General features: G+C 48.4%; 1 protein-coding gene across 1 annotated transcript in view; it reads left to right on the top strand.

Annotated features, from left to right (window-relative positions):
* Positions 1-25,571, top strand: part of thoc7 (THO complex subunit 7) — a 35,070-nt gene extending 9,499 nt beyond the window's left edge. Inside the window, exons 4-6 of the mRNA XM_084586684.1 lie at positions 22,769-22,855; positions 24,528-24,722; positions 25,208-25,571. Coding sequence (XP_084442810.1) covers positions 22,769-22,855; positions 24,528-24,722; positions 25,208-25,248 — 323 coding nt within the window. The 3' untranslated portion in view covers positions 25,249-25,571. The remainder of the gene's footprint in view (positions 1-22,768; positions 22,856-24,527; positions 24,723-25,207) is intronic.
* The last annotated feature ends 365 nt before the right edge of the window (positions 25,572-25,936 follow it).

Below are 25,936 nucleotides of genomic sequence, written 5' to 3'. Positions count from 1 at the left end.
CAGAGGGGCCAGATTTACTCAGGAGTGGGTCAGAGAAGTAGAGGTAGTCGAAATCAGCAAGAAGAAATGGGCACGGGCAGGACATGTAGTGGGGAGAGAGCCACTAATAGTAACCAACTGGATTATAAGGGAAGGAATGCGTAGCAGGGGGCGGCAGAAAATCAGGCGAGTGGATGAGATTAAAAAGTTTGCAGGGGTCACGTGGATGAGTCTAGCTCAAGACCGGGTTAATTGGAGGAAAATGGGAGAGTCCTTCACCCTGCTCACAGTGCTGTGGCTTACTTTATGGCATCATAATGTACCTGCTGAAAACATCTACTGTTGTTATGTACCCGTAACCACTTCTTCACCCTGCTCACAGTACTGTGGCTTACTTTATGGCATGATAATGTACCTGCTGAAAATATCTACTGTTGTTATGTACCCGTAACCACTTCACTTACTCGAATGCAAAAAAACTTAGAAAAGGTTGTGTGTATGAAGAAGGTCAATAATCACCAAAACTGCGGAAAGTATAAATAAGTTGTTCTACATGTCTTTGATGAAATTACTAATGTAATCTTTTCAGAGCTTAGTAGCTGAAGGAGAGTAGCAGTGTAATCCATGTAGACTTCCCCACTGTGCAGTGACTCGTCTCATTGTTTTGTATTCATAAACAAACAGCGGGTTTTGTGGAAATTTAGCTTTATTTTTGCGTTCATTTTGCATTGTCAGTGATGGCAGCGAGTAAAGGCATGTGGTAGTTGAAGTATGACGTATAATTCACGCTAGTCAGGCCAACATATCCTGCACAGCCATAGCATATGCAAGCGCCACTTCTTGTGACAGCTTTGGCAGGGTATTTTGTAGTCGGGACTTGAGAAGTTAGTGCATGGACTCCAAAATATTGTTTTAAAGCTACAGTAACTGCCTCAGTTGCTTTGGGTTGACATTAAAGTCCCCACAAATGACAAGCGGAATGTCCAATATCCTCATGTGATGTATCATGTTGACATTGGCGTAGTGCATAAAGGAAGTTCCGTCTATGTCAATGCCATTGCCTCAGGTCATAGCAACATTGTTGGTGAGTGAAATTTGCAGAATGTAAGTGCAGGGCAGTCATGTGCTTAGCTCAGCCATCTGGTACCCTTATGGCGATTCTTACATGAGCTGCAGAGCTGCACTCCACATACCACCAATGGGCACACGTTGGAACCTTTGCCAGATTTCCAGTACAACTGTTACATTTATAACGCACAGGCAGCCTTCACAGCATTGTTATTGCAGGTGATATTATAACGCCTTGCGTAGTTAGCACAGCTTAGATTGACACTACCGTGGACTAAACTTCGCAGGAAATAGGCAACACTAGGAATTTTGATGTCATTCAGCTACCTTAGGGAAAGAGACCTGGATGGACAAACAAAGCTTACAAAAAAAGAATCCTGAAAATGTAGCCGTTAAGTACACTCATACAGCAAAAAGATAGGAGGGTCTCTTAGATATCTCTTAAAGGGCCACTGTCCAGGGAAGGACCTTTTAATCAAAGGAGCCCAGTGTTTCGATCAGGTACCGAAGATAGTCTGTGCAAAATGCTACAGTGACGCGCGCCGCAAAGCAACGAAAATACAAATCAAAGCTCTCTCATTCTCTCCTTCGGGAAGCCAGCTTTCCCGTTCCCTGCGCTGGCCCGTCGAGCCGCAGCTGTAACGTATTTCTCGAGCACGACATCCATTGGTCCATCTCGCTGTCTGTGAAGGATGGGTGTCTACCGCTCGTGCGCGCTTGTCCCTTGCCTCGCCCAGACTGAATCCAGCAGCACGCCTACCCCTCGCCTGTTTTTTTTGTTTTTTTCGCACACGCAGAGTGCCACGCCCCACCTCTTGCCAAACACGGAGGAGGAAGGGGAATTTGTCTTGCGGAAGGACGACCGGGCAGGAGAGTAAAACACCTTTGCGAGGGAACGGAAGGAGAGAAACACGACAGAATCGGGTGATTGCGGTGGCTGTAACTGCGCTATTAGTTACTCTTTTCAAAAACATTTTGCGGCCTTGTGTTCTGGGGGCGAAGTCTCACAGTCACCGGGGAAGAAAATATTTTCGACCGGAGGGTGAACAGTGGGCCTTTAAGAGGAGAATGGCGAAAGCCTGCCCTTCCTCTCCTATGATTTACCTCTCATCATTTGCCTCTTCCTCTGTAGTCATTCTCCGTCTGTTCCTAGTCATGCTGAGTCATGCCTAGTCATTATTTATTTATTCAAGTTACTCACAGGCCCCTTCAACATGGGAGCATTGTGTGAGTGGGGCGGTACATACATGAAGTTATAAACAGAGCAAAACAATGATTTGAGAGAAGCGTTATGCAATAGTTAGCAAGAAGTACTGAGCAGAATACACTAAATCTTTCCCTGCTTTTTGTCCCTCCCTTTAAGATAAAAACACAAGTGATACATTGGTTATTATTATACAATATAGAATAACCATACAACGTTCAAAATGTGGTAACAGGGAAAGGAACACAATCCGGCACTGTGTTTAAAAGAGCATAATTTTGTTCATATTAGACAGTAGTAAAAGTGATTTTCCGTAAGAGCACACAAAAGCATGGCATTAGGTGAGGATCGTGGTTATCATATTCGAAACGTGGCAGGATTTCTGGTGTTACAGTCAAACCCGGTTATAACGAACTGCGTAATTCAACGCAATTTGTTTGCTATATAAAGTATTTCGCTATAACCAAACCCATTTATAACGAACTTCAGTACCAAATTCGTTATACACGATGTCCAGACAGCGCAGCGGAAACGCACTAACTAAAGAAAAACCGTGCCGCTCACCATGAATCTACAAAAGAAATTTATTGCAGATAAATGCTCACTTATTTGCAGTAGGCAGTGATCTTCGCCTGAACACTGCATTTAACTCCATCAGCGAGAATCGCACTTTCCACACGCGACATCATTTCCACAAACTCCAGTCCGCTTCCCTGTATTCCGGAGCAGTATCGGCGCAGCAGATCGGTAGCAGCGAGGGCTTCGTGCAATGCCGGGCGAGGGCGATCGTCCTCCGGCGGCGGCTCCTAGGTCTCCTCGTTCGCACCAGATGCCAGCATGTCGGCAACAATTTCCGAGTCCAACGGGCTCGCTGTCACGGCTACGTTGCCGTCAACAGTGAGAAAATCCTCCAGGGCAACTTCTTCGGGCACAGCGTCCGGAACATCAGCGAGTTCTTCCCACAGCGTGGCAACATCGCTGTCATCTTGCACAGTGCGCGCTTCACTAGCAGCTTCTGCATCCTCTTGACATAGTCCAGCATGGTGGAAGCAGTTGCGGATTGTGGATTGCGTCACGTCTTGCCAGGCACGGTTAATCATTTCTATTGCTGCCAGCAAATTAATCTTGAGCTCGTCGTTAACCCGCAATTTCACCAACAGCCGCTCAACGACGCGTTTCCTGTAGCCCAGCTTGAAAGCGCGGATGATCCCCTGATCGAGGGGCTGCAAAACCGCTGTTGCGTTCGGTGGCAGGAAACAAAGCTCGATGTTCTTGAGCGTGACGCCGCAGTGGTGCGCAGAACAGTTATCGAGGAGGAGGCAAATCTTTCGCCCGCTCGTTGCAAGTTCCTCGTCCCAGCCACGCAGCCACGCTTCGAACAACGTTCTGGTCATCCAGGCCTTAGAATTTGAGTTGTATGTGACTGGGAGTGAAGTGCATCCTCGCAGGCACATAGGAGACTTGAACTTGCCTATGACAAGCGGCCGCAGCTTTGATGAACCGTCCATGTTTGTCGTGAGAAGAACGGTGACTCAGGCCTTATTCAATTTGCCGCCATGGCACTTCTCATTCTTTAGCGCCAAGGTTCTGCTCGGCAGCAGTTGCCAAAACAAGGCAGTCTCGTCGGTGTTAAAAATATTGCACGGTTCGTATCTCTCCGTGACAGCACGCCACACGTCTTGCACCCACTTTTCAGCACTCTCAGCGTCCACTGCTTGGCTTTCACCTGCAACCACCTTCCCGGTGATGGAGTAGCGGTCTTTAAATCGTTGGAGCCAACCACTGCCCGCTGTAAACCCCTCGACGTCCAGGACGAAGGCAAAATCTTTTGCCTTCTGTTGTAGTATGGGGCCAGAGACCGGCAGATTTCGCGCGCGAACGTCCAAGAACCATCGGTACAGCGCTTTCTCTACTTGGTCGTAAGCCGGCTTGCGGTGGCGAAAGCTGTCACCATTTGGTCGTTCCTGTGCATTGCCTCTGATGGCCGACTGGTTTTTCAAAATGGTGCTTAACGTGCTCCGCGGAATCTTGAAATGCGCGGCAACGTCAGGCCGCGGGGAATTGTCTCCAGCTTGTCGGAAAGCGGTAGGGCACGCCGCTGCTTCGTCGTCATCTTGCAGGATGTAGCGCCGGAATGCAAGCCAGCAGCAACGTAGGCACGTCCGGAATCGTGAGAATAGCAGCAGCACGACTTGCAAACGCGAACAAAGAAAGCTCCGAGGATGCGGGAAAGTTCGCCACTGACGCGTTCGTTGTTCGGAGGCTGCCTTCCCTTCGCCCAAACTTGAAACCAGTTCTGGCCGGTGTTGCTTCTTTCTCGAAGCGCAATAGGTCCGGAGCTGCTCGAACGTCTTTGATCACATGGTAGGCAGCTGCCGAATAGGAGTGCTGCAAAGAGAGGCTGGCCGATGGCGCGGATTTTAAAGGCTACTCACGCTACTCCGGGCGACGGCCGCGCATGCGTACAGGAGGGTCCCTCGTGGAAGCTGCTGTAGAGAGCCCCTCCTGCGTTTTACGGAAGCGTGGCATCGGCGCAGAAGCAGCAGAAGCACCCTAGCGGGCGCGTGATGACGTATGCGCTGTGTGAGACCTTGGGGAACGGAGCCGTCGCCAATCCCCCTCCCATCTGACAACGGCATGCGCTAGAAGTATTGCGGCCCGGCAGCGTGGGCTGCCCGGAGAGAACTCGGAGCCGGCACAAAGGCCCGCCCGTTGGCGGGCGTTTGGCGACCGATCGCGCGCGCTGAGTTCACTATATCCGATGTGTAGTTCGTTATAAAAAATACATTTTATATGCATAATGCTAGCGGAAATTCGAGTGTTCGATATAAAACATAATTCGCTCTATCCGAGTTCGTTATATTCGGGTTTGACTGGTAACATCGTCAGGAAGGCTGTTCCAATGACTTATGGCACGCGGAAGGGCAGACATGTTAAACGTTTTAGTACGACCAAAAATACGCGCAAAGCTGCTATGATTGTGGTGACGATGTGATGTACGAGATGGCTGTGAGGACTGAAAACCATTTTATGAAATAAGCAACGAAGTGCGACGTGATTCTAAAGACGCAAGTGAATGCGATAACTTGATGTTAGTGACGCTGGAATGACGGTTAAAATCACGAGCGATGAAGCGTGCAGCACGGTTCTGTATAGATTCAGGACTGTGTGTTAGATGCTTTTGGTGAGGTGACCAAATGGGCGAAGCAAATTCAAGCTGTGGGCGGACAAACGTCTGATAAGCTAGTTTTCGAGTGTCAGATGCAATCAGCTTTTTTATAGTTGAAGATGAGCTTTGATTTGAGGTGCCACACTTGTGATGGTATGCTAACTGTAAAATTAAGAATCTGATGATCACTGAATCCCTCACTAGTATAAATGGTGCTTGAGTTCTCAGAGCATGACATCAGAACTAGGTCGAGAATATTAGTTCCGCGTGTGGGTTGGTTTACTAACTGAGTTAGGGAAAAATCCAAAATTAAATAAATGAATTCTTTAGAGCAGCGAGAGCTAGAGGTGAGGTTAGACCAGTCAATATCCGGGTAAATAAAGTCACCCATTAGAAATATATTTGCTTTAGGAAATTTGGTTCGTATGCCACTGAGGCTATCGCGCAACTGAGAAATGAAAACATCGGAGCTCTCTGGCAGTCTGTAGCATGCACCTATTATTGAATGAACAAGTGATGATTTGATGCAAATCCAAATAATCTCAAGAGGACTGGTTCAATTAACTAGTTGGTGTACTACACGCTTCCTGATGGCTATTAGACACCTCCTCCCCTTTTGTTTTCTCTATCTTTGCGGTAGGCTACGTAGTCGTTAGTATCGGGCAGTACTTCAGTGTCAGAAATATCAGGTTTAAGCCAAGTTTCAGTTAATGCTAAAATGTCACACTCACTGTTCTCCAGATACGAAGTTAGTTCGACACGTTTTGGTAGCAGACTACGAATATTAGTGCATGATAAATGTAATTGTAATGGCGAGTGTTTACGACGTGAAGAGTTAGAAAGATCGATTGTACCAGTCACCTTTTCTCGTGCGAGCTATCTTTTGGATCATACGACATTCCCAGATACTGCATTGAATACGTAGGTGTTGTCACCAACGTGCAGTTTGTCGACGTTAAGTTTATACGAGGCGTTCTGTGACTTTGCAAAATCAAGTAGGTGTTTCCTAGCTATCTGTGTCCTTATCAAAAAATCTTCTTGTACAGCATAATCTGTATTCTTGATTTTGGGCCCCTTTTCCAGAATGTGCTGTTTGTCTTTGAACAGGGCAAATTTTACGATAATAGGTCTGCATTTACCTTCCTGATGCTTCCCGAGGCGATGTGCGTGCTCTATTTGAGACGGCTCCACTGTCACACCAAGGGTTTCCGAGCATAAGTTTATTACTTTAGTCTCCGCGGATGACCAGGTTTCGTCAGAGGTGTCCGGTAGGTCAAAGAAAAGTAGATTAGAACGGCGCAACCGGTTTTCTGCGTCATCGCAGCGCGATTTAATAGACTTTAACTTGTCCGAGATTCCGAGAACAGCCTCCGGTGTCTCAACTGGTGAAGCACTGGTGTTTTTTAGTGTAGCACAGTCAACTTCTTACAGCTGACAACTGTCTCAGTTCAACGTCAGCAGACCAATTACCACTCGTAGCTAAGCATATTTGCTCATTTCCAGTTAGTTGCGGCCATTAAAATTGTCGTTTGACGTACTGGTCGTTCTGTAGTCGTGCTGAGTCATGCCTAGTCATTGTAGTCATTACTACTCGTAGCTAAGCATGTTTACTTATTTGATGTCAGTTAAGACCATTACAAGTCGTCCTTTGACATATTGGACCAGTATGTCAAAAGCCGACTTGTAATGGTCGTTCTTTAGTCATGCCGAGTCATGCCTAGTCATTACCATTTATAGCTAAGCATGTTTACTCGTTTTCAGTTAGTTACGGCCATTACAAGTTGTTGTTTCGCATTCGCAGATGTGCCTCGTTAATATTATGAAAGAAGGCTAGGTAGAGACGACAAGGCCAGTGATGCCTTGTCTAGCGTTTTTAGTCCGAACACAAACCCAGACGCGTGCCAGAGCTGGCACCGCGGAACGATGACGATGGTATGTACAAATGAAAGAAGATCCATGGAAGGCTCACACAATCAGCCTGGGGGGGAAGCGGCCAGCCTGGCCACTCCTATCTAACCGATGTACCGCGGTGCACAAATGGTTTCAAGCGAGAAACATGAACAATTTCAGTTCCACGGTGGCGTAGATCGGCTGGGAGATCAACAGGCGTGACTTTGTAGTTCATTGGGGAAGTTTGGCTGATGACCTCATAGGGACCAAAGTAGCGGTGATGGAATTTGTCACTAAGGCCAGGGGTGCGCAGTGGTGTATAAAGTAGTACTTCGTCACCAGGGTGAAAAGAGACCACGCGATGCGTAGAATCGTAGCGACTCTTGCGGTCTTCCTGGCACGCTGCTGTGTTGAGGCGGGCAAGATGGCGGCATCTGGCCACACAAGATAAGAAGTCAGGCGTAGAGAAGAAGGAAGTGTCGAGAATTGTAGTGGGAGGACGGCCATAAACGAGGAAAAGTGGAGAGTAACCGGTAGAGCATCCGCCTCGCATTCGGGAGGTACTGGGTTCGATCCCCGGTGCCGCCGGTTACCCACCGGTTTTTAAATGGGTACAAGCTTTCCCCCGGCCTGGTGCTCGGCTCTTCTGGGGTGAAATGCTTGGGAAAAGGTGCCACGGCCCAAATAGTTGCGCCGATGTGGCAGTGATTCGTTCCGCCATCGGACAACAATAAGTCCGCCTTGCGCGGCAACAGCCCATTATGTGGCCCTTTTTTTTTCTCGCAAAGTCAGACAGGCCGGAAATCCAGACTTGCCATGGGACTGCAGTGATCTCTGAGAAGTGAACTTCATCAGTGACAGTGAACCTTTACGTCTTTCGACACACTGGCTTAAAGCGTTTCGCACTTGAAACAAGGCTCTTCTGAGTTTTCGCGTGTGCAGGACACGACTCGTTTTCAGTTTTGAACCTAGTGAAACACGGTAACTCGAACCACCTTTGTAGGCTAAAGTGTTCGAAACTGTTTTGCCCCAGAAGGAGCGCAGCGGGGTTTGCGGAGCCTCTTCCAAGCGCACACCCCTGTGAGAGCCGGGCGCCAGGCCGGGGGACGCTTGTACCCATTTTTACCGGTGGGTGTCCGGTGGCGGGTTTCGAACGAACCACCTCCCGCAGCCGAGACGGACGACCTAACCACATATCTTTCAGCAATCGTTATCATCTGGAGTGTTGCCACAAAACTGGAGGGTAGGCAAGGTGATTCCAGTTCCTAAAAAAGGTTTGCCATCTTCACGCCACAGCTATCGTCCCATATCCCTCACAAGCATTTGTTCAAAGTTAATGGAGCATGTTATCTACACACACATCGCAAATTTTCTTATATCTGTAAATTTTTTTCACCCTAACCAACACGGTTTTCGTAAAGGAATGTCATGTGACACACAGTTAGCTCTATTTATTAATGACATTAGTTCTAACCTAGATGACAACATACCAGTTGATGCATTGTTCTTGGATTTTGAGAAAGCTTTTGACAAAGTTCCCCACAGACGGCTTCTACTTAAACTTTCACGTTTGAACCTTGACCCACTCATTCTAACTTGTATAGAACACTTCCTCACTAACCGTAAGCAGTTTGTACACGCTAATTAATTTTTCTCACCTTTAAGCTCTGTCACCTCTGGAGTGCCACAAGGTACTGTGCTCGGTCCATTACTTTTCCTAATCTATATTAATGACCTTGCTACTGATATAACTTCTAACATACGACTATTTGCGGATGACTGCGTAATATATCGACCTATCGCTAACAGCAACGATACTAAACTGTTACAGAACGACTTGTATTACATCGAATCCTGGTGTAGCAAATGGCTCATGTCCCTAAACACAAATAAGACGTCATTAATTACATTCCACCGTAGACAGTCCTTTCCTTCACCTTCGTATTATATATTTGGCTCTCAAATTTCCGCAGTTGACTCTTATAAATATCTTGGTGTAACCATTACCCGTTCCCTCACTTGGTCTACTCACGTCTCTAACATTGCTAAAGACGCCAATCGCACGTTTGGTTTTTACGCCGTAACTTGCAACTTTCACCTCCTTCTGTCAAACTGCTGACCTATTTAACACTCGTCCGTCCCAAACTGGAATACGCTTGCGCAGTTTGGGACCCTCACCAGCCTAACCTTTCCCTCATCCTCGAATCCATCCAAAATCGTGCAGCAAGGTTCATTCATTCAGACTACTCATATCACTCAAGTGTTACTGATTTGAAGACAAAATCTAATCTCCTTTCCCTCCAATCACGCCGCAAAATAGCCCGGCTGTGCCTTTTTCATAAATTTTACCATTCATCACTAGGAAACTGTGCCATCATGCCTTGTTACCGCGTATCCCATCGACTTAATCACAATAAAGTAGTATACCCGCCATCCGCAAATACCACTGCACAACTAAATGCTTTTTTCGTCCAGACAGCAAAGGACTGGAATCGCCTTCCTGCCGACGCAGTTCATCTCGCTCATCCAGCACACTTCAAAGCATTCATTGAAAGACTCGCCAATGAACTGTAACAGCCCACCCCTCATGTAATACCCCAGCAGGGGCATTTGAGGTATAAATAAATAAATAAGTAAGAGTGAGTGAGTGAGAGTGAGTGAGTGAGTGAAGTGAGTAAGTAGGTAAGTGAGTAAGTAGATAAGTAAGTAAAGTAAAGTAAAGTAAGAAAAAGAAAGCCGTCCCGCAGTCACTTAGGAGCACCCGAGGAGAGCCATGGCACAATACAATTGATCGCAAAAAGAAATTTGCTACTTCTTGAGCGGAACCATTCGGTACAAGGGCTGTCTCAGTGTAGCGTGTGAGGTGGTCGACAGCTGTTTTAACCCAACGGTTGCCCCCATCGAAGAGAGGCAGTGGACCATATAAGTCGATGCCGACTACGTCGAATGGAGTGGCGGGACAGGGAAGAGGTTGTAGTAGGCCAGCGGGCGAAGAAACCGACCGTTTGTGACGTTGGCACAGAGGGCAAGAGGCGATGTATTTGGCAATGCTGGAAGATAGGCCGGGCCAAAAGAATAGTTTTTTTCATGCAGTCGTAGGTATTGTCAAAACCAAGGTGACCTGCAGTAGCATTATTGTGGAGAGCCGCCAGTATATGTGGGCAAAGCACACGCGGCACGACTGGGATCCAGCGAGTTCCATCAGGGCAATCCAAGCAGCGTAGGATTGCATCTTCGAGCTTGAAATTGCGAAGCTGTCGGCGAAGGCGAGCATTGGGTGGGTCCGAAGCGCCGATAAGGCGGTCGATAAGGGGATGGCAGTAGGCATCGGCTAATTGCTGCGAAAGGAGAGCATATTTGTTCTCAGAGTCGTCAAAAGAAACTGTTGTGATATATGTTGGGGAAAGAGATGGTCCGCTGTCGTCAGAGGTGGAAATGCATTGGGATGAAAAACCGCAAGCTGATTCCGAAAGTGGACAGGGAGAAAGAGCATTGGCATCTTGGTGTTGGTGACCCGATTTATAAGTGACATCGAAATGGTATTCTTGCAGGCGTAGAATCCAACGGTGAAGTCGGCCTGTCAAATTTTTGAGTGAAGACAGCCATGATGATCGGTCACAATTGTGAAGTGCCGACCGTATAGGTAAGGGCGAAATTTTTAAACAGCCCAGACGCACTCAAGACACTCCTGCTCAGTAATGGTGTAGTTTTTCTCAGGTGGAGTCATAGTCCGACTGGTGAAGGCAATCACTTTCTCATGCAAAGTTGCATCGCGCTGCAGCGCCAAGACCGTGACCACTGGCATCAGTGTGCAGGATGGTTGGAGCGCAGTCACTGAAGTGGCCAAGAACAGGTCTGATGTAAGGGCGTGCTTTACGTCATTAAAAGCAGCTTTGCACTGTTCAGTCCATACGAAAGGGCTGCGTGCTTTAAGTAGTGCATGAAGTGGAGCAGCAATAGTTGCAAAATGCGTTACAAAAGGCTGGAAATAAGACGTTAGGCCAAGGAAACTGCGCAAATCTGCAGTCCATTGTGGACGAGCAAAGTTCAAGACTGCGATGATTTTTTCAGGGTCTGGACGAATGCCATCATGGTTGACCAGATGTCCCAATATTTTAATTTCCTTCTGTGCGAAGTGGAACTTCTTGATGTTGAGCTGAAGGCCCGCTGAAGCAAGATACTGAGGGCTTCATTCAGGCGCGTGAGATGGTCATTAAAAGTTGACGAAAAGATAACAATGTCGTCCAAGTAACATAAACAAGTTCTCCATTTTAGGCCACGAAGTACAGTTTCAATCATTCTTTCAAATGTTGCTGGTGCGTTACAAAGTCCGAAAGGCATAACATTAAATTCGTAAAGGTCATCGGGAGTTGCGAAAGCGGTTTTTTCTTTGCGTCCTCGTGCATAGGTATTTGCCAATAACCTGAGCGGAGGTCCAAAGTTCAGAAATATTCGGCACCTTGGAGAGAGTCAAGAGCGTCATCAATTTGCGGCATTGGGTATACATCTTTGCGGGTAATTTTGTTGAGTGAGCGGTAATCAACACAAAAGCATACCGAGCCGTTCTTTTTTTTAACTAGCACTACTGGGGAGGACCATGGACTTCTTGAGGGATGAACAATATTGTGACGGAGCATGTCATTTACATTTTCTTCAATTACTTAGTTCAGAGAAGGAAACCCGATAATGCCGTTGGGTGAACGATAGAGTTACCTTCAGTAATGATGCGATGGTGCACCACACTAGTCCGTCCCAATGGTGGGGAAGTGGATCAAAAATGGCTTGGTGGTGTCGAAGCAATGTCAGCAGTTCTTGGCGTTGGTTTGGTGTGAGGTTAAGATTAATAGTCTTTGCGAAAACAGAAAGAGAGACGTCTGACGAAACACGATGGTGAGGCAGAAGGGCGGTGAGCACCATCAGGGACAAAGGTTGAACATTCATCATGCAAGGGAGAGAAGTGCCTTTTGGGAGCACGAGGGATTCACGTGAAGTGTTAGTGGCCGCTACTGTCGCTGAGCCGTTGCGGAACCGGACAAGACTAGACAGAAAGGTGATGCCGCGTGCAAGATGACGATAAGATGGTGCGATGAGTATGTCCCCGTCAGTGATGTGGTCAGAAACAACAGTAAGTAGTTTTTCGCATTAAGGAGGCAAAACAGTATCAGCGGCGGCAACGAGGGGTGATATCGTTCAGAAAAGTCAGATGAAAAATCACTGTCTGTCATATGGATAACACAGTCGCCACAAGAAATTAACGCCGAAGCAGTTGACAAAAAATCCCATCCAAAAATCATCAGTTGCGCACAAGGTGAGAGCGCAGCAAGCTGCACATGATGGCGGACACTGTCGATAACAACTCGTACGTTGCACTTCGCTGAAGGGCACAAAGGTACGTCATTGGCTCCACGGAGTTCAGGCCCATCATATGGTGTCGTCACTTTTCGCAAACTATAGCACAAATCAGCGTGAATGACAGAAATTGCAGCCCCTGTATCAGCTTTTACAGGAGGTAATCCTTCAGCAAAAACAGAAATCACATTATACAGGCGATCAGAAGGACTTTTAGTAAGTTCGCAGAGTGCAGTTTGACCTCTGAAAACTGCAACACTTAGTTTTCTGGATGGCGGACAGGGAGAGTTGTTGCGGGTCGGAGAGGGGAAACTGAGTGGCGGTATGGGGATGGGGAACGGCGTCGGGATACATGGCTCTCACGAGGCTCAGACGAGGAGTCTGGAGGTGGGGAGGATTGTCGAGGTAGGCTTGAAATAAACCGGCGTCGATAATATGAAGTTGAAGGCATGTCACTTTCAAAGGTATCGTAACCATGGCGCTCGTTCTGAAGGCGGCGACGACAGAAGCGGGATATATTGTCACGTCCTAGCCAAAGGACGGGACGATGAAAGCAACCCTCTGGTCAGCAGAGCAGCAACAGGAACCAGCGCGACAGCGGCGGCGACACCAGAACACCGAAAGGATTGCCCGCATCAGCGTCTTTGTTCTTCACCGAACGCTTGCACTTTGCTTTCTTCGGCTACACTGCCTCCCTCCGAAAACAAGCATCATCGTCCCGATGCTAAGCACAAACTGAATTAACTGCTGCGCAGAAGCGCACACGGTCTCGGAACGTTTGCTATTAAAAGGAGAGGTTCTCTGTGATCGCTGGTAATACGGCTTAAGCTGCACTACGTGCACAATTTCAGGACACGAGGAATGGTGTGACGACGGCTGCGTTGCACAGGGCAGCATTTCATAATTCAATTCACTGATGCGACGAACAACTGTGTACGGCCCGAAATACCACTTCATGTGTTTTTCTGAAAGCCCTCGGCGGCGAACCGGTGTCCACACCCAGACCTTGTCTGCAGGACGGAAATTGACGTCACGTCTCCGGAGATTGTAGTGACGAGCATCGGCACGCTGTTGCTGGCATATGTAGAGTCTGGCTAGTTGCCGAGCTTTCTCTGCACGTTCGCATACTAGCCGAGCATCATCAGCTACGCCGTCTGGTGGTGCGGGAGGCAGCATTGCGTCAAGCATGGTAGTGACTTGCCTTGCATGCACTAGCTGGAAAGGGGACATACGGGTGGTCTCCTGGACTACGGTATTATAAGCGAACGTGACATAGGGCAGTACCTCGTCCCAGTTCTGATGGTCGACGTTCTATGGTTCTGATGGTCGACGGCTATAGTTCTGTTGAACCTCTCCGTTAGTCCATTAGTTTGCGGATGATACGCTGTCGTTCGACAGTGGCTGGTGCAGCTTGGATGCAAGATCTCCTGAGTGAGTTGTGCCACAAACGCGGCGCCACGGTCAGTAATCAGCACTGCTGGAGCACCGTGCCGGAGGACAATGCTCTCGATGAAAAAGTTCGCTGCCTCGGCAGCCGTCCCCAACGGAAGTGCGCGGGACTTCGCGTAGCGCTTTAGATAGTCTGTCCAATGGTATGAAACGGAGCACTCAGTGGTTCAATTGGCTGGAGAAGGCCCGGCGGTCGAGTAGGAAGTGTTCTTCGCCTTTGGCACTCGCGACAGGTCCTTGTATATTGACGCACATACTTTGCGAGTTTTGGCCAGTAATATTTTTCTTGAATATGCGAAAGCGTTCGACTGTATCCTAGATGACCAGCGGTGGGATCGTCGTGGCACACTTCAGTGACCTCGCTGCGTAGGTCTTCCGGCACAACAAGAAGCCAGGATCTCTGGCTGCTGTCGAAATTCTTCTTGTACAAGACACCATTCCGGATCTTAAATGCAGGGAGAATACGCAGGAAAACCCGAGGTGCCCCGCCTTCGTCTCCTGCGAGATACGCCATCAGTTGACAAAGCTGTGGATCATGTTGTTGCCGATCTGCCATATCTTCCGGATTCAAGGCCCCAAGGAAGTTGTCTTCATCCTCAGCGCCTCCTGACGACGGTCCCACGGGTGCTCCAGACAAACAGTCAGCATCATCACGTCTTCTTCCGGATTTATGTACGATCATGACTTCGTACTCCTGTAGCCGAAGGCTCCACCTCGCCAGCCGGCCCGCACGATCCTTAAGATTGGCTAGCCAGCACAGCGAATGGTGGTCGGTGACCACACTAAACGGGCGGCCGTACAGATAGGGCCGAAACTTGACGGCGAGGCACTCTTTTTCTGTTGTTGAGTGCCTTCCGCCTTGGAAAGAGTTCAGCTTGCTTACGCAATAGCCCGCTCAGCTCCATCCTGGAATTGTACGAGCACTGCCCCTAGTCCTTTGTTGCTGGCGTCTGTGTGCAGTTCAGTGTCGGCATTTTGATCGAATTGGCCTAATATAGGTGGTGATAAAAGGGCTTGCTTTAGTTGCCTGAATGCTAAATCTTGTTCTTCGTTCCACACAAAGTTGACACTGTCTTTCGTAAGGTGGATAAGTGGCGCTGCGATCTGCGCGAAGTTGCGAACGAAACGTCTGAAGTAAGCACAGAGACCAAGAAAGCTTCTGACAGTTTTCTTGTCTGACGGCGCCGGGAAGGACGCCTCGACCGCTGTTTTCTCGGGATCTGGTTTTACGCCTCTGTGGCTAACTATGCGTAGCAGGGGGCGGCAGAAAGTTAGGTGGGCGGATGAGATTAAGAAGTTTGCAGGGGTCATGTGGATGCAGCTAGCACAGAACCGGGTTAAGTGGAAAAATATGGGAGAGACCTTCGCCCTGCAGTGGGTATAATCAGGCTGATGATGATGATATGCCCAAGAAACTTCAGCTCACCATACGCGAATCGATATTTCGAAGGCTTGAGCGTGAGTCCGGTGTTCCGTATAGCACGAAGAACAGCTTCGAGGCGCACAAGATGGTCAACGAAGGTGCTTGAAAAGACAATGTCATCCAGATAAACTAGACACGTCTGCCACCTCAGTCCGGCGAGCACAGTGTCCATGACGCGTTGAAATGTCGCGGGCACTGTACATAATCCAAACGGCATCATTTTGAACTCATAAAGGCCATCCGGTGTTATAAACGCAATCCTCTCTGTCTCGCTCATCCACTTCGATCTGCCAGTATCCACTTTTCAAATCGATAGACAAAAAATAGCGGGCGTGACGAAGCCGATCGAGGGTGTCGTCGATTCGCGGCAGTAGATATACATCCTTCTTTTTCACCTTGTTGAGTCGCCTGTAGTCCACACAGAACCGAAGCGTCCCATCTTATCTTTTTACCAGCACCACAGGTGCGGCCCACGGACTGTTTGAAGGCTGGATGACATCGTCATGTAGCATTTCCCGCACGTGGTCCTGTATTGCTTCTCTTTCCTTCAGAGAAACTCGGTACGGCAGGTGGTGAATCGGGTGGGCCGCGCCATCGACAATAATTCTATATTTCGCGATGGGCGTCTGGCGAACCCTGGATGTCGTTGAAAAATAATCGCGGTAACGATGCAAAAGTTCGAGTAATTCGCGTGTCTGGAAGACTCAAGTTTTTCCTCGATGTTCAGTTGCAAGGGTTTTTCTTCCTCGTGTGGTTCTGGCGGAATATCCCTCTCACGCAGCACAACAGCCTCACAAGCGTCACTTATCTCTTCTATATGGGCTATAACTGCCCCTTTTGTCACGTGCTGCGGCTCGTTCCTAAAGTTTGTCACCAAGATGTTGGCACGTCCTCCCTGTACATCGGCTATTCCTCTCGCAACACCAATTCCCTTCGAACGCAACATTTGTACACTTCTTCCAGGAGGCCTTCGCCACATGCAGGGGTCTAGGCTTGAACAGGTAGAAATACTGTCGAGAGCGGTGGCAAGCTAACATGCTCGGCATCAACTTTAAGTGCAACTGGGGTGGCTCTACGAAACCTCGGCGATGAAGAACGTGCTTGCAGGGTCAACTATTCTGCCCTACATCGATGACTGCGCCATATTTACGAAGAAAGTCCATTCCAAGAATAACATCATTGGAGCAATTCTCTAAGATCACAAATTTGGCGGGAAATGTCTCACCGTGAATTTCGACGTGTGCGGTGCATTTTCCAACTGGAACAACGAGGTGACCTCCTGCGGTTTGTATCGGAGGTCCATCCCACTGGGTGGTCACCTTGCGAAGTCGGCGACATAACTTTCCGCTGAACACCGAGTAATCGGCGCCAGTGTCAACGAGTGCAGTGACCGCGTGGTCATCGATAATAACGCCTACATTACTAGAGGCCGCCAAACCATTTTCGCTTCCGCGTGTGCCGTTTTTCGTGATGTCAAACGTACGTGGAGGCTCTTTAGGTCGAATTCGGCAACGCCACCTCCAGGCGTCGCCACACTCAGTTTTCCCGATGAGGAAGAGGACAAGCTCTCACGGCGAGACCCGTAAGGAGGCATGGGAGGGCGGCGTGGCGAGTGCGAGCGGGATACACGGTCACCGGTTTGTATCGGCGATGAAGAGCATCGAAGATATTCACTGTCATCTGTTCACATCGGGGATGAAGTGCCTCGAAGATACTCCTGGATTTCTCGGGGTTGTTCACCGTAACGAGGTAGCCTGTCGCTCCGGCTGAATCCTCGCAGGCCGAGATCTCAGTATGGGCAGCGGCGGTACATGTGGTCAGGTTCACCACAGTGGAAACACAACGGTCGGCCGTTCTCCATAGTTGTCCAGATGTCGGCTTTTCGTTGTCTCTGCGGCTTCGAGTATATGTCATACTGCGCCAGGAATTCACGGCGTCGAGGCCCAGAATCCGCAGTCCGTTGGTACTGGTGAGGTACGGGCGGAGGCCGGCGGAGAATGGCAGCATAACCTTCAGCCGGCTGTTGTTCTGGAGCAGCAACCATTAGCCCAGTAGAGATAGCTTCCAGTGTGAGTGCCTGTCGCACTTCCTCATGAACGGCCGTAGCTATGGATAGTGGTGAAGGCTGCTCAAAAGCTGGGAAAAACTTCCGGCGCTTTTCGCGCTCGACTTCTCGAATGATTTCGCGGATGTCGGTAGGCCAGCACCACTATGGCCAGACTAGGCAAGGCTCAAGACGTGTAAGTGTCCAGCCGCTGATAGTGGTTTGTTCTTATGGCCAATGTGCACTCAATGTTAGTTGCTTCGGCCACAAAACTGGCTACTGTAATCGGCGGATCGCATATAAATCCGCCAAAGATCTCGTTTCGGAAGCCCCACATCAAGGCGCGCACTTCTTTTTCCTCAGTAGTCTGTGGGTCGGTGCGAGCACTTAGGCGCAGCACGACCTCTACAAAGCTTCTCACACTTTCTGCAGGGCCCTGAGAGCGTGAAGGAGAGCTTCGGCGTGCTGTCGCCGGTGCTGGTTGGCAAACGTGCGCACCAATTCGTTCATACAGAGTTCCCAAGAGGTCAACGAAGCCTGGTTCTTGAACTAGTAGCGTGCTGTTGCCTCTTGAGAGAAGTAGATATTCTGAAGGCACTGTTCGGGGGTCCACCCGTTGTGGCGCGCAACCCGTTCGTAATGTTGAACCCAGTCTTCAACATCATCCAGGCCATCACCACGAAACGGGGTGACAGTCTTTGGTGTCACCGTCACGTAGATGATCCGCGCAGCAGCCGCACTGTCGGTTTGCTGCGACTGGAAGGCCATGTTGACGTGAGCCCTGGCGGTCTTCCCCTTGGGCAAGAGTCCGAACTCCGGAGCTTGGCCTTGTTGACGTTGACTAGCGCGGCTTTCAGGTACTGCAGCAGATTCTAAGAAAATTCGACGGCCTGGGCTTAAGACCAGGCTCGAATTACATGTAGGGCTGCGCTGCATGGGATTCGTACCCCGCACTTCCACCGAATGTCACGTCCTAGCCAAAGGACGGGACGATGTAAGCGACCGCAGGTAAGCAGGGCAGCAACAGAAACCAGTGCTACGGCGACGGCGACACCAGAACACCGAAAGGATCGCCCGCATCAGCGTCTTCTTTCTTCACCGAACGCTCGCACTTTGTCTTCTTCGGCTACAATATGTCCTCTAATGCCACAGTGATGACAAACTAGTCGGGAGGGGTGCCAAGGTGCGTAATAGGGTGGTGCAGCTTGAGCCATCGCCATTGCATTGACGTGACTGTAGGTTGGTGCAGGTGGGGGCGGGGGAACCAAAGGACCATTCTGCGACGTGCGCGTAAGTCAGTACTGGGCGGGGTGCAGGAGAGTCAGATGCCATAGGTTGGGTGATTGTTGCCAGCTCTTCTTTGATGATGCTGCGGAGATCGGCGTCATTAGAAGTTACGGAAGAATGATCGCACCCGTGTCGACAGACAGGCTTGAGGGCCTGGAGCTCCTCGCAGATGATGGCTCGAATAAGTGCCCGCTGATCGAGATCAGCATAGGTCGGGCCAGTAGCGTTTGCGGGCTGCAATCGGGAGGACTGCAGCTGGTCGAGGCATTGGCAGGTCGTAATATTGGAATCGACAATTGAAGGATTCTGGGCATCTAGGGTGTTATAAGCCATGGAATTGATTCCTTTCAAGACGTGGTGTACTCTATCAGGTTCCGGCATGATGAGACTAATACTACGTCGGCAAAGTGCAAGTATGGCCTCTATGTAAGATGCATATGACTCATCAGGACCTTGAAGGTGGGAAGCGAGCTTGTTCTTCTCAGTCCGAACTGCCGAGTTGGCGAAGTATTGGCGCAACTGCTGTTTGAATGTGGTCCAGTTAATGGTGCGGGGTTCGCGATTAATAAACCAGTTTCTGGCAACCTCAATGAGATAGAAAGAAACATTGAGAAATTTTAGAGCATCGTCCCACCGGTTGTAGGCACTGCGCAGCGTTCATAGGTGTTGAGCCAGTCATCGACATCATCGCGATGACCAGCAAGCAGCGGCGGATCGCGTTGTCATGTGGGCACAGTCGGAGGGGGTAGTGCAGCCGAGGTAGAGGGTCCGGCCTGTTCGTGGGTACTCTCTGTAGATGTAACGATGGTGGCAGTTGCCAAACGGTGACCGGAATGTAGCTTCAGCGAGAGCCAGGGCCCAAGGCAGCAAGGGGATCGAATTTCACCTCCACCACTTGTGAAAGAAGGATAGGTCAAGACGGCAAGGCCAGCGATGCCTTATCTAGCGTTTTTAATCTGAACACGAACCCAGGAGCATGCCGGAGCCGGCACTGCGGAACGATGACGATGGTATGTACAAATGAAAGAAGATCATGAAGGCTCACAATATGGACGCCTTGGTTTCTGCATAATACTGTCCACAAAGCGAGTCATTCGTAATAACGAATAAATATTTTTTCTAAAAAAAAAAAAAAAAGGCTGAGAATAAGATCTGCTTTAGAGCATAATGTAGGCTAGCGAAGTTGGCATTAGGAGCTACAAGAACATTATCCGTGTCACCGTTATGCTTCAAGTGCGATGCAGTTGAAGGCATTATGATGCAGTGCATTCACATATTGTTCTCCATGGCATTTCATTAATAAATTACTTGACTTCTACTTTTCATCTTCTACGAACCCCTGCTATGTATCAGCATTCAGTAGGCTAAAAGTTGCTGAATCCAACTTTCTACAAGGCGCAAGCTGCTGTCAAGTGAATTCACGCAACACAAAAAAATTGTAATGTGCATTGACTGCGCAAATTCACAGTGTAAAATACGAAGCCATAAGCAAAATGTGCAATCAATCATTGGCACTACATTCATGTGGTGTCTGTCAACAAAATTTAGAAGAGAAATATTTTTGAAGCAGTGTAAAAGATTTGCTTTTCATGACTGGCCATATTATGCGACCAAAAAACATGGGCCCTAATGGTAATTGTGCATTTTCTCCTTGTCTCTTGTCCAAACAGCGAGTTTCCATGTTAACGGGACATAAATGCATGGAAAAGATTGGTCCCCAGGAAAGCTGTCCATAATTAGAGTCGTCCATATTAACGGGGATCATATTAACGAGGACCGACTGTATTCTTCGTTCTGTAGTCATGCCTAGTCATGCCTAGTCATTGTAGTCATTACCGCTCACAGCTAAGCATGTTTACTCATTTCCAGTCAGTTGCAGCCATTACTAGTCATCGTTTGACATATTGGTCATTCTGTAGTCATTTTATGATAATTTTGTTAGTCATCATTATTCATTAATTCTATCGATATCAATGGTATAACATTTATTCATTAGCAATCACCATCAATTGTTTTCATTCCTAATTTCTCTCCTCAGACATCCACTGTTAGAAAGTGCCACATCAGCACACAGATCCGATGCGCAGATCCCGCGCACAACTCTCACACACTGGATTTCGTTCCATGAGCCTAGAAAGGCTCAAAATTGCCTTAAATTGTGGGGGTTTGAGCATGGCTTGAACCTAGTGATAGAGCAAAAGCTGTGAATGTTGCCTCTTTAACACCCGCTTTTCAATCTGTGGCTTGTGGACACCTACACCTAACCAAGTCAAGATCATGTTTTCATATTTTTTCTTATATATATTATACATTGGTTTATAAAAGAAGAAAGGTGCATAAGAAGAAAGGTGCAGTATCTGCGAGACTTGAGAGAAGGAAGATGGGAGTGGAGGTGGAGATAAAGAGGACTCGTAGTGGAAGGCTAGGGAGTAAATTGACCACCTCTGGGCCTTTAACGTGCACGGGCATCGCACAACTCAGAGCTGCCTCTCCGTTTAAGTTAGGTTTTGGGGAAAGGAAGGCACCGTATATGTACTTTTGGGTGAATACCACGAAATCATGGAAACCCGCACATAATTAGGTAAAAGTCACGTGAGGGGCAAATTTAGTGTCATACACTAAATTAATTTACCTGCCATACCCAACCTAGTGAAGCTTTCGCTTCCATTGTTGTGGGATTCGGGCTTGCTGCGGCTGCCCTTTGCGCGGCCGCCGCCCGCTTCCCAGTTGTTCTCCCCGTTCCCTTTCTCCCACCTGAGGCGGCGGAGAGGGGCTCGGACGACTTGTCACTGTCGTTCGGACCACAGCTCCGCCCTGGCGTCCCAGTGGCTGTTCTCATTGGCGCCTTTTGGCGGGAACACGGCACCGCTTCGACGGCCGCGCTTGCGCGACCATCTGAGCGGAGCTCTGAGAGAGACCCCTCCGAGACATCGCAAGGTGCGTACGCAACTGTTCTCGTTTGCCGGCCTTTGTCCGCGCAGACCAGTGTGTACTCGAGTTCGTCCACTCCGGGTCGTACCTGAGAGCGCAGCTCGAGCCTGTCGATCGTGATCAAACGATCCGCGACAGGCGTACCTTGTGGTGGTTGCCCACTCTCTCTCAAAGGAACCCTTTGGTCACTGCGAGAGAGAGATCACAGCACGCCCTTGCGTGCTTGCGGCGCGCACTCCGTGTCACTTCGTGCGCGCAGGGGAGCCTTGCTCCTCGCGCGCTCCCTTGACACGGTGACTGAGTATGTGTGTGTATGTGCATTTGTATATATGTGTATGTGTGTATGTGTGTGCCGCTGGAGGATGGCGTTTCAATAAACGTCTCCTTTGTGAACTTGGAGGCTTGTGTCCTTGCAGCGAAGTGCTCTCCTCCCGGTGGAGGTTGAGTGCGCGCTGCGGTGTTTCAGTGTGCGCGTGGTGACGGCTGATCGGGGCTTCGGCTCGCGCGACGCTTGAACCCGCGGTGGTTTGTGGCCTATGTCCACGTAGAAACCACATTGTAAATTGGTTTATAAGAAAGGAAAGACGTAGTATCTGTCAAGGTCACTTGAAGATGAAAACTGGTGCTACGCTGACAGCTCGAAAAACTGGCTTAGTGAAGCTTTCACTTCAAAACTACATGCTGCAGTGGCATCTGAACCCACAAGCACTTCATGTTGTGTACAGTGCTCTGGTGACCGAGCTGGGACTGCGGCTGTGTAGTCTTCTACTTCGGGCATTCTCCTTTGCCCTTCTTGGTTTCTTCATGAATACGAGCCGCTTATTTCCCTTTCCTTGTCAGCTCAACAGCTTTGAGCTTTAGGGACTTGCATGTGCGTGTGTGTATTAGCAGAGGCAGTACTTTACCATTTGAGTAAGACTGGTGTGCACGTAACACACAGCCACCGATGGTTGCCCTGTCTTCTCTCTCTCCCAGAGGTTGGCATCACTAATGCACAGAAGAAAATTGTGGAGAACAAGTTGGAATTGCAGAAGGCCAAGAGCATTCGAAAGAACAAGCAAGGTGAGCAGTTTTGGATTGGTCTGTATGCACTGTGTGCACATGCTTGCTCCTGATGCTCACTTCACTACACTGTCGTCTTGCATTGTCTGACCAGAATAGCCAGTTCCTACTGTGCACTGCTTCCCCTCGGCATCAGTTGGCCTAGGAATCTCATTTGGATGAAAGTCTGTTAAATCGCCACATCATCTTTATTAAGGCTTTGTCACTCCTTTTTTATTTTGAGATAGCAGTTGCAGAGAGCTTTCTCAATTCAAACACTGGGGTTTGAAAGCCAAATCAGGATGCGAGAATTGTTCAGCAAGCAGAACTGATCAAAACATAAAGAAATTGACAAATAGTAAGCATTTATTGGAATTTCTTAAAGGATCCTCCTCCCCTCCCCTCCCCCACCACTGCAGGTGTGAAAAGGGGATTCCGTGTTATGTGTTAAAGGTTGTTGGGGTTTTTTGAGGCAAAAGAATTTAAGAACTGCTCCTGTATAAATTACGGTCTGAAAAGAAAAACTAGGTTGAACAAAGGTAAGTACTACTGGCCAGTTTGTCTGACATTATTGCAGGGAATAGGAAGTTCTTTTCTTCTTCCTGTTTGAATTCGTGGTTCCTGTCCCCCACAACAGAAAAATTGAGCATTTTCTTAAGGTCAGGTTCTTCTTTAACTGCTACCATGATAATAAAAAGGGTAGAATGTATCTTTTACTGAATTCTGGCGTGCTCTATGCCCTTTTCTTACATCATGTGAGGCTTGTATTCGTTTCACTCCTGTGTGGTTATTTTGAAATTTTCTTCAGATTCAGGACTTGGGAAAACGTGAGGGTGCTTGGGCCTATTCCCACAATGCTTGCTAGCAATTGCAACACCTCTCATGTGCTGTGCAACTGTGACACTTGGATGTGCTCACAAGAGCCACATGATAAATACCCCCTTTTCACGTGATTTCTCACTCAAATAAATTTTTTGCACCATAATGTTTATTTCCAGATCCCCTGCACGACCAGTAAGAGCCTTCACGAGTGAACGCAATATTTACGAGCCATTCGACCTCATAACCTGGGAATGCGCACCAAAGAATACTTTCTTTTGAATGCATATCTCCCAATTACCATCTTAGACATAATGCTCGCATTATACAGTAGAACTTTCCCATAGTAAACTGTGATATAGTACAGTGAAACTAAGTCCCAGTTCATCTGCCATAGACGAGTGTACATTTTTCTCCTCTATAGCAAAGACAGTCTGCATTAAAAAAAAAAAAAAGGCTGTTATAGTAAAGTGCGCCTGGCCTGACTGTGGTGATGTGCTTCTGATGAAATGACATCACAGCACGCACGTTAATAGGATCCCGAGGCAAATTTTTCTTTTAACAAAAAGAGTAACAATAATGGCTTTACCACCAGACTCATCAGCTGTGCGGAGAAGCATACTTTACGTAAGCCTTGGAGTTGTGACAGAAAGCACGCGGTGCATAGGGCAAAAATAAGTAAAGCTGGCTACAAACATGGAAAGAAGGTGGTGCTCAGAAATCTTAAGAGAATAAAAGTGCAGCGAGAAATAGGGAAGAGAAAAAATGACCAAACATTTGCAGCACTGTGCAAGACAAAGCCTGCAGTGTTCGCTGAAGCACTGCTGGCTTGGCTATCTGCCATGCATGGCTAGAAAGTTCTTTCTTCACGCAGAGTATGATGCCCTGGCCAAGGTGATAGCGACGCAGCCAGATAGGCGAGGCATGCTTGCCCAGCTTGAGTGCCTCGAGAAGGAGATCCGGTCACTGCAGGATTCGCAGCAGGCCCTCGACTCTCGCCTTGAGCACCGGCGGCGGCAGTTTCACGTGCTGCTCAGCTCGGTGCACGAGCTGGGCCGCATTCTAAAGGGTAAGCCCAGCTTCACTTTCATCGGCATTCTTCATTCTGTCAGCAACTGCAGTGACTGCATTGTCGAATGTTTGAAAGCACTGTTTCAAAGCATAGGTTGTTGGTGTAAAACATGTTCCTTCAAATAAGCTGATTGTCACCACGATTCTTTGCTGTAACTTGCACAAACGCCTGGAAGGAGACACGGTGCAGCTTCAAACCTGAGCCTCGGTAGAACTAATTATGCTTTGTGCACCTGAAGCTGTCTTATCATAGTGCACATGGAATATGCCTCCTATAATGAACTGTACATAAGATATAGCAAACTGAGTGTGACCAGCATGACATCAATGAAAGGTTTTAGTGGGCGGGACTTGAGACGAGCATTGAATTTAATTATGGTTGACTCGGATGTTGCCTTGACAGTTTATCTTACCAGCATTGTCAGCTATTAAGGTCCACAGGGCCACTCTGGTTTGCTGATGCCAGTCACTTGTGGTTTGCAGATGAAGAGAATGCAGAATCCCAAGCCATGGACACCACGTGACATTGTGGGGCTCACATCACAAGTATGACTGTGTACACCACTTTCTTTCTAAATGCCATTTCAACAGCTACATGGTGAAGTGAGTTGACCTGCAGTTTGCATTGCGAAAATAAATACAGCACGAGTGGGCTTCGCTTTGTCCACCTGGTGTGATTTAGTTTCAGCATGCAGGCTGTGCACTGCATGACTGCGTGGGAACAAGCCTCTGTATGAGACGTCAGAAGATGCTTTTACTTGTAAGCCATCCACTTGCTGACCCCATTGCTTTCCAAAGCTGCAAAAATAAATAAAAAATTTCGGTTACATGCTCTTTGTCAGCAAGATACTTTGCAGGCAAACATGGTAGTACATGGAATGTGATTTGCTGTAACACCATGTTCTCTATTTATTGGTCTGGGTTTTCAAAAATTCTGCACTAACTACTGGGTTATCAGGGCTCAAGAAGTTAGGTTTTCATGGTTCATGTAAGTAATGTAACTTATGACTTTGCCAGCATTTTCTGGAGTTGGTGAAAAACTGTGATTGGCTATGACAGAACTTTTCGTTAAAGCAAGTAGACTAGCCAATTTGACAGGATGCCTGCACCGTCTGGCAAACTATCAGGTAGCCAATGTCCTGTTTAGAGCAGGAGCGGGCCTTGCAGCTTGCCAGACGGCATAGCCTTTCAAATAGGCTGCGCCGCTCGCCT

Source organism: Amblyomma maculatum, unplaced genomic scaffold (assembly GCF_055883805.1).
Source record: "Amblyomma maculatum isolate TAMU_Amacu unplaced genomic scaffold, ASM5588380v1 scaffold_27, whole genome shotgun sequence".
NCBI lineage: Eukaryota > Metazoa > Arthropoda > Arachnida > Ixodida > Ixodidae > Amblyomma > Amblyomma maculatum.
The sequence above is the reverse complement of the archived record's forward strand: the minus strand, read 5'-3'. Positions and strand labels throughout refer to the sequence as shown.